The 8,766-nt window shown below is 49.2% G+C and overlaps 1 protein-coding gene across 1 annotated transcript in view; it reads right to left on the minus strand.

Moving 5' to 3' along the window:
* Positions 1-1,330: 1,330 nt before the first annotated feature.
* Positions 1,331-8,766, minus strand: part of HDAC3 (histone deacetylase 3) — an 8,723-nt gene continuing 1,287 nt past the window's right edge. Inside the window, exons 2-13 of the mRNA XM_010012486.1 lie at positions 8,137-8,218; positions 7,149-7,205; positions 7,000-7,055; positions 5,026-5,159; positions 4,667-4,747; positions 4,508-4,581; positions 4,233-4,297; positions 3,431-3,520; positions 3,256-3,314; positions 2,790-2,869; positions 2,249-2,406; positions 1,331-1,400 (exon numbers count right to left, since the gene is read on the minus strand). Coding sequence (XP_010010788.1) covers positions 1,331-1,400; positions 2,249-2,406; positions 2,790-2,869; positions 3,256-3,314; positions 3,431-3,520; positions 4,233-4,297; positions 4,508-4,581; positions 4,667-4,747; positions 5,026-5,159; positions 7,000-7,055; positions 7,149-7,205; positions 8,137-8,218 — 1,006 coding nt within the window. The remainder of the gene's footprint in view (positions 1,401-2,248; positions 2,407-2,789; positions 2,870-3,255; positions 3,315-3,430; positions 3,521-4,232; positions 4,298-4,507; positions 4,582-4,666; positions 4,748-5,025; positions 5,160-6,999; positions 7,056-7,148; positions 7,206-8,136; positions 8,219-8,766) is intronic.

Here is an 8,766-nt window from a genome sequence, read left to right on the forward strand (position 1 = left end):
TTCTGTAAGGGTATTCACTCCTCAAACTCACCAGTGTATACTTTAAGGAGCTGGTCGCCCTCTGTTCATTCAGAGGGCACTACCCTGCTGGGGATGACCCTCATGTTCTCAATCTTAAGAGGACAGGAGCCAAAAGGTGTGAGCATTAAACAGACAAACAACAGTTCAGGTAAGAAAAATACTGCCTCTTCTTTTAATGTTTAAAGACCTCAGTAAACAAACAGAACAGTACAGACAGAGGCTAAAGCCCTCCCACCTCCCCAGACATGCTCCAGACCGGGTACCAGGTGATGACTTGGGAGGAAGAGCAGCAAAGTCTGGGATTTGAGGAATGGCCAAGGGAAATCTCTGCTGTGTGAGGGCAAGTAGGCAGGACCTGGAGGAAGCAGCTTCCCTCATCCATAAGCAGAGTAACATCTTCTTACAGTCAAGTGGGAATGGTTTCCACTCCAAGCAAGCCCAAGTCTCTCGCTAACACACAGCAGGGCCATGTGTGACCTTGGAAAACACAGCTGGAAGCTATATTAGAGGTGCAAGACACATTATGTACTGACCTTGGCAGCCAAACCTCTGCTCCAGTGATTTTAGCCTCTTGAAGAACGAAAAGAGGGAAGTTAGGTCCAACTCGAAGTGTTGCAGTACTCATTTGGAACACAAAACTGAGGGGAGAGGAGAGGAGAGGGAGGAACAAGACTATGCTCTGCATCCATTCCTCCATCCTGCTCCATCAAGCTGCTCCCTGTCCCAGGGACTCTCCCAACCCCTATCCCACAACTGGCCTTGTCTTCTTGAACAGTTTGCCTTGAGCTGTGGAGTATCAGATGGTTAGGAGGGACGTCAGGAAGCAACTTGCAGTGCAGGCTTCAGAGGACAGGCAACTGGGTACCTGAACGGAGGGCTGGGGAAGAGCAGGATGTATCAGGAGCTGCTGCAGAAGAGAGGCAGAGATCGTATGCACAACCAGTCCAGCTCCCTGCTGCTGGCAGGAGCCTGCATGGGAGTTACAGGAGGTGAAGGAACCACCATGGGCCAGGGTCTCAAGGCAGCTGCGTGGCTGCAGCCAGTACACAGCACAGATCCAAGTGATACTTGAATTCTTATATCCCAGAGCAGTGACAAGTGGAACCGTAACATGGTGGAAAGGAAGGAACATGTTTCCCTGCTCTCTGTCTCTCCAGGTAGCAAAAGCCTGCAGTGGTGTTGTTTCTGCTGCCACCACATGCAATCAAATTCAAAGGGAGGGCTAACTGGCTCCTACACCAGTTACCTGCTCCAAGCACCCATGTCCAACGTGGGACCCTCCACAGTCCAGAGCCCCACAGCAGAGCCCTCAGATCTCAACATCACTCTCTTTGTCGTTATCGTGGTCACCATCATAGAACTCGTTGGCAGCTTCAGGCCTGGGGGAGAGACAACCACCATCAGCAAGGAGAGCCCTGGCACCCTGGAGGCCACAGAACAGTGCCTAAGTCCCACCACTGAAGGTCAGGAGATGCCCTGCACCCAAACACCCTGTGACATGTTATGTGAGCAGACCACATTTTTAGAGAGAGGCTCTCTGGATAAAACCAGACTTGGAAGTGATTTAGTATCTGTTCTAGGAAACAGATGGTCTCCAGTATACCATCTGCTCATTCTACCCATGGCAGGTCAAAGGAGGTGATCCTGCCCATCTACTCTGCTCTTGTGAGACCTCACTTTGAGTATTATGCACAGTTCTGGTGTCCGCAATGTAAGAAGGACATGGAGCTGTTGGAGCAAGTCCAGAGGAGGCCACAAGGATGACAAGAGGGCTGGAGCACCTCCTGTTTGGAGACAGTCTGAGAAAGTTGGGGCTGTTCAGCCTGGAGAAGAGAAGCTGCATGGAGACCTCAGAGCAGCTTCCAGTGTCTGAAGGGGGCTACAAGGATGCTGGGGAGGGACTCTTCATCAGGGACTGTAGTGATAGGACAAGGGGTGATGGGTTCAAAGTGAAACAGGGGAAGTTTAGGTTAGATAAAAGGAAGAAGTTCTTCACAGTGAGGGTGGTGAGGCACTGGAATGGGTTGCCCAAGGAAGTTGTGAATACCCCATCCCTGGCAGTGCTCAAGGCCAGGTTGGACAGAGCCTTGGGCAACATGGTTTAGTGTGAGGTGTCCCTGGCCATGGCAGGGGGGTTGGAACTAGACGATCTTGAGGTCCTTTCCAACCCTAACTATTCTATGATTCTATAAGGGGAAGCCCCTTTCTCCAGAACAGGATCTGGTACCTGCTGTAGTTTTCCTCAGAGCCTCTTTCCTCTGGATCAGGTTCATCTGTGCGATCATAGCTGAGCAAGTCAGAGGGGACATCATGGATCTGCACGCTGGGAGCATGGTTCAGCATCTTAAGGTTCTCAAATATTGTCTGCCTGATCTGGTCCAAGTACTGTGTAGAAAAAAAGAGAGAGGAATGACTACAGCAAGATGTGGCAGTGTACACCAAGCACTGCTACCTGCCTGCATCATCTGTGTGGTGGCCATGAGAAACAAAGGTGTACAAAAAGCTGTTTATCAGATCAGAGGAGGCGAGAAAGTTAATTCAGACACTGAAACACAAGCACACAGAAAACAGAAAGGCAACCCAGTAAGGTTTTCAGATGCTGTGAGACTTTCTGACATCCCAAAGGAAAGGTTCTACTTGTTCTTGGTCAGTTTTCTGCCCCACAAGAATTCCTTGCCTGGGCCCTACCTGCTTTCACAGGACAGAGCATCAGCCACAGGGTTTTGCTACTACCCAGCTGATACTCCAACAAGGCTGGAAGGACTTACCTGCCTGGAGTTCTGATTTTCAATCCTTGTACTGACATCAGGATGAAGGGTAAAGTCTGGAGCGAAGTATTCAAAGTACTCTGTGATGGAATAAGAGTTACAGCATGAGGCAATGGAACCAGCCCACAGTGCTTTGCAGAGAGCAGAGCTCACTGCCACCATGCTAGGAGGGACCAGACGCTAAAAACTAGAGTGATGCACAGCTCTGCATCCAAAAGGAATTGTATGAAACAACAGAGCCAGCAAAAGAAACACTCAGGTCAACGAGTAGGAAATAATCTGGATTAAATGATACATGACACAGTAACAGTGTGTCTGCCCAGAAAAGTGGGTGGTAAGAGAAAACCAAGGCCACTTTGGTCCTCATCTTCTCTCTAGTCAATGCAGAACAGAAGTGTTAATTTCTCAGTTGACATAACAAATACCTTAGCTCAGCTCATGAGGAAATAACAAAACTCCAACTTACCACTGTAAGGGAGCTCTTCACTAATGGCTTCATCTACAAGCAATGATGTTTCATAAGTCCTGAAAACATGGAGTAAGATGAGCTCAGTCCAGAGAAAGCTACATGGTGCATGAAGGGACACAGCCCACAGCAACTGCTTAACCAGTGACTGTCTACAAGCAGAGAAGAGACTCACCAGCAACGTGCCACATTGCGGACTGTGTAACCACCTCCTCCCAGCACCAGCAAGGGGATGTTGAAGCTCTTCACATACTCCACGCACTCCCTAGAAATCCCAAAAGAAAAATGCCAGAGCTGTTAACTGTAGCACACATCCACGTGTCAGAAATGTCACTATGCACTAAAACACCAGTACACAGAATCCCAGACTGGTTTGGGTTGAAGGGACATTAAAGCTCCTCCAGTTCCAACCCCCTGCCACAGGCAGGGACACCTTCCACTAGAGCAGGTTGCTCCAAGCCCCTGTGTCCAACCTGGCCTTGAACACTGCCAGGGATGAGGCAGCCACAGCTTCTCTGGGCACCCTGTGCCAGCACCTCAGCACCCTCACAGGGAAGAGCTTCTGCCTAATGTCTAACCTGGGTCTCCACAGAGTATAGTAGGGGGGGGAAAATCCCCTCCCTTGACCTGCTGCTCATGCTCTGGGGGTGCAGCCCAGCACATGGTGGGGCTCTGGGCTGCAGGCATACAATGGCAGGTCCCACTGCCACCATGGCTGGTGTGATACACCCGAGTTCAGGGCTTCCACCCAGGCAGCCTGAGCCATGTACTAACTCTGTGAGCCAGCACGTTATACAAAGCCTCATTCTGAGACCCCTCCTGTCACACCAGAGTTAAGAAAAGCCCAAGAAACCTGCAGGTGCTGCTGAAAGGCTGAAGTCAAAGCTCAGCTCTCACAGCAGAGGACTCATGAGAGCCCCTCAGACTAAAGGATGGTCTTTCAACGACGTGCTCTGCCCCAGCCCTGCTGTACTTACCCATGTCCTCTTATACTGAGGTTAAAACAACCCAAACGGTCACAACCCAGAGAATCAGCACCACACTGGGGAACAGAAAAACAACAACAGAGTTATTGCTCCAGAGGCATTGCTTTCCAGACACGTATCAGTATTCCCACCCCTTGTCCATCCTAATTCACCAGAGGGCAAGGACAGCAGTTTGGCTAGTACACACCAACCCTGATTCCCCAGAACAGAGGGTAACACACAGGTAGCAGCCCACTCCAGCCTCAAAGGGTTGAATACACTCTTACCTGCAGCACTATGCAGGTGGGCTGATAGTAATCTACCACCTGGTTAATGACTGGCTGGAAGAGGTGTTTATAACCTGTGGAGAGAAAGGTAGATCTGGCATGTCTCTGGAGAAGGACCAGCAAACACCCAGGTGAGGGGAAGCAGCAGGAAACACCTACTTTGGTCATCAATGCCATCCCGCAGAGGCACATTGAGACAGTAGTAACGCCCGCTCTCTGCACCAACTTCATACATGTCACCTGGCCAGGGAAAGACAGGAGAGTCACAATAGCTCTGAGGTTTCAGAGGTGTGGAAAGGCCAGATCTGGTCTGGGTTGAGAGCTCTTTACATAGCTAGCATCCCTCTTTTTAACAAAACACTACACTTCTGTTCCTCTGTGACTGCTTTTCCATGCCCTCTCTCCCATCATTTCTCCCTGCAGCTCTAATTCCATGATTTTACACTTTTATACTCCAGCAGAGCTTCCGAAGGATTCTGAAGCAAGGCCAGGCTCACACTATAAGGAAAAATACACACCTGTACCAGGAAAGAAATAGTTCCCATATTTATGAAACGACACTGTCATGACACGGTCTGTCAAGTAGAAAGCCTCCTGCACCCCGTCGCCATGGTGGATATCAATATCAATGTACAGCACACGTGGGTGATACCTGTTGAACACAGGAGAAAATGGCATTACTGTCTGCACCACACTGCTTCCCCCCCATCCCTTAGCATCACCTGGCACTCTGAAAACCACCATCCACCCATAAGCCACTCACCAAAAGAACCCACCTGAGCATGTATCAAATCAATCGGAGACATTTTATAGAGTCAAACATGCCCCACCACTAAAACATTTTCTTCTGATGTGCTTCAAATAGATATTAGAATAAAGGGGTTTCAGATGGGGCCAGAAAGGTCTTGGGAAGCAAATGTTGAAGAGAACCTATTTTATAGAATCACAGAATGGTTTGGGTTGGAAGGGACCTTAAAGATTATCTGGTTTCAAACCCCCTGCCACGGTTGCAGGTTTTTGTTTCCTCTACAAACAAGATGCCGTTAGTAAATTATTAAGAGCTCCAGTACTTTATAATCATATGAGGAAATGAAAGATAAGCTAGCCAAGGAGGAGGCAGAACACTTACTTCCTTCACATGCCAGAGAACTGGCGGCAATATGTCCCAGCTGGTGAGTACCAAGAACACCAGACTGGACTAAGTTTACTGGAGAAGAAGCCTGCTGGGTCACAGAGACAAAATAAATACATTGGCGTAATGGTCAAATGTACTCAGCTCTGGAGCCAGGCTGAGAGAGCTGGGCTGGGTCAGCCTGGAGAAGAGAAGGCTCCTGAAGGGGAGACCTTAGAGCAGCTCCAGTGCCTAAAGGGGCTCCAGGAAATCTGGAGACGGGCTTAGGACAAGGGCCTGTAGGGACAGGCCAAGGGGAATGGCTTTAACTTGCCAGAGGGGATATTGAGATGAGCTCTGAGGCAGAAGCTCTTCCCTGTGAGGGTGCTGAGGTGCTGGCACAAGGTACCCAGAGAAGCTGTGGTTGCCCCATGTGGCAGTGTTCAAGGCCAGGTTGGACACGGGGGCTTGGAGTAACCTGCTCTAGTGGAAGGTTTCCCTGCCCATGGCAGGGGTTGGAACTGGAGGAGCTTTAAGGTCCCTTCCAACCCAAACCAGTCTGGGATTCCATATTTCAATCTCCCATGAGAGGTAACTCGGCTGTATTTGAAGCCTCTGGCATGAGACTCATGTAAGACTAGAAGATGGGTGTGCAGAGATACACAGAAGACCTGAGGTTCCAAACACAGAGCAGGAAGACTGGCAGAGAGAAAGGAGGTACAGGACACCCCAGTACCATCTGACATCTCATACATCTGACTCTGAGAGCAAGCAGGCTTGCCACCAGTCACATAATTACTGTCTGGTCAACCCAAAAAGATTTTAACTCCGTATCTTGTCTTAGATTCGGGGACAAGGAGGGCATTTGAGAGCACAAAAAAACCCAACCCCTTAATCACAGATTAATCCAGGAAATGGAAGGTATTTCTGCAACTCTTCCATTTTGAATTTATTGTTCATTTTCTAAGAAGAAAAGTAATGTGACTCTTTTTCTACTCAAAGCAAGTGACCTTTGATCATCCATGTGTTGCTCAAGTCCTGTTCTTAAGCCACTCAAGGAAATCAAGACAGATTTGAGTCATTTAACTGTCTCCTGTGAGCCATAATTTACATTTACCTACTATGGCAAAAGTGTTGAAACTCAGGAGACCCTGAAATGAGCATTTCACAGATGGATAAGAAATGGAACTGAAGAACTCTTTTGTATCTCTTAACCTGCGTGCAGTGAAACTGGAGTCAGGTATTCCAATTCTCAAGCCATACTTCTTACATCTGAAGAGGCCAGGACAACAATTGAGTTGTTGGCCTTCCTGGATACTAGAAAGGCAAACAAGAAGGGGAGCAGAGAGAAAAGGGAAACTACAGCCAACCAGATCCTTACTTGAGCAGCTCCAGGATGCCGATAACTATGTCATTGACGTAACAAAACCCAGAAGCCTGCAAGACAGAGCAAACAGAACAGCATTAGAACAGGATCAGCACAGAGCTGGGGCCTCAACAAGTCAGGACTACACACATTTGCCTCATTACCTCAAACTTCTTGGCATGATGCAGGCCCCCTGCCCAGTTTATTGCAATGTCACAGATCTAGGAAAGGAAAGGAAAGGAAAGGAAAGGAAAGGAAAGTTAGTTTCAGGTGACAATGTGGTAAGAACAACCTTGCACTCACTTCAACCTGCCCATCCCTGTGGCACACAAACATCCTTCTGGCCTTTCTTTTGCTTATGGAGGATGGTTTGGGGTGAAGGGACCTTAAAGCTCCTCTAGTCCCAACCCCCTGCCACAGGCAGGGACACCTTCCGCTAGAGCAGGTTGCTCCAAGCCCCTGTGTCCAACCTGGCCTTGAACACTGCCAGGGATGGGGCAGTCACAGCTTCTCTGGGCACCCTGTGCCAGCATCTCAGCACCTTCACAGTAATTGGTTTTGGTTACACCATGTCCATACTGGATTAGTCCTGTACTCTATATCCCCTGCTAGAGCAGAGAAGATCATCTCCCACCACCACTGCTCCCTCCCCAGCCAGCAGCAGGCTGCACAAGGCACATACCATTTGTTCCTGCACTTGTTCTTCCTGCTCAGTAGACATTTCTCAGGTCTCCAACCCATTCAAACCTATGTAAATTACTTTTTTACACCCTGAGGGACCCTCTTCTTCAGACCTTCTGTGTGGGCTCCTTTAGTGCATGTCATAGCACAGACCTAGCAGCACTCTGGGTCTCCCAACAGCCAGTTTCACTGAGGACCCCAGGTTCATTCCACAATTCTGAGACAGCTTTCTGACTTTATTATGCGCAGCATCAGTATCCTCTGACTCCCTTCAGATTAAGCATCTACTGAATGGTTGCCTCTGACAGTACAGGAACGGTCTTAAGCTTAGTCCTACAGCACGAGGTATTTACACTGCAGCACAGCAGTGCTGGCCATGCTGCTTTCCAGAACAAAGCCAGGAGGTTCTCCTTAAACACCAGTTGGCTTTTACGGCGGTGTTTCAAAAGATAAGGCCAGCAGTTCCGTTACCTTGTTGTTCAGCTGTGTTGCTCCCTGCAGGGAGGCTCCGGTATAGCGAGAGCAAAATTCAAAGAGGCCTGGAAACACTGGGCTGGAAAAGAAACCACGATTCAAATACAGGACATCACCTTGTTCTCCAGAGCAAAGCCAGGAATAAGTCTGTCCAGGGACATCATCTGAGCAAGATAAAAAACTCACTCTCTGTGAAAGAGTTACACTGGGATCACTCTGACTCTGCTTATAACACACTGAAAGACAGCAGGGAGCAATTTGGCTGCAAACACAACAGGAAACTCTGAGTTTGATAACGATCACCAAAGCTTCCAAGGCAGCCTTGACAAGGCTTCCCTGCTCACAGCCATGCTGGAGTTTGTCCTGCAGTTCTGCTGACATGGGCCCAGAGCTGGGACATGATAAGAGATGCTGCACCAGGAGAGGGGAGGGCTGGTCTGCTCCCACACTGTCTTCCCCACGGCTGTATCTGGAAGATCCTGCCCCCACTCTGCTTCCAGGCACGCAGTCCTGCATGCCATACACTTCAACTGGAGGTGAACCCTAGAATGGCTTGTGTTGGAAGGGACCTTAAAGCTCCTCCAGTTCCAACCCCCCTCCATGGGCCAGGGCAACTTCCCCTAAAAC

Source organism: Nestor notabilis, unplaced genomic scaffold (assembly GCF_000696875.1).
Source record: "Nestor notabilis isolate BGI_N333 unplaced genomic scaffold, ASM69687v1 scaffold6444, whole genome shotgun sequence".
Classification (NCBI taxonomy): domain Eukaryota; kingdom Metazoa; phylum Chordata; class Aves; order Psittaciformes; family Psittacidae; genus Nestor; species Nestor notabilis.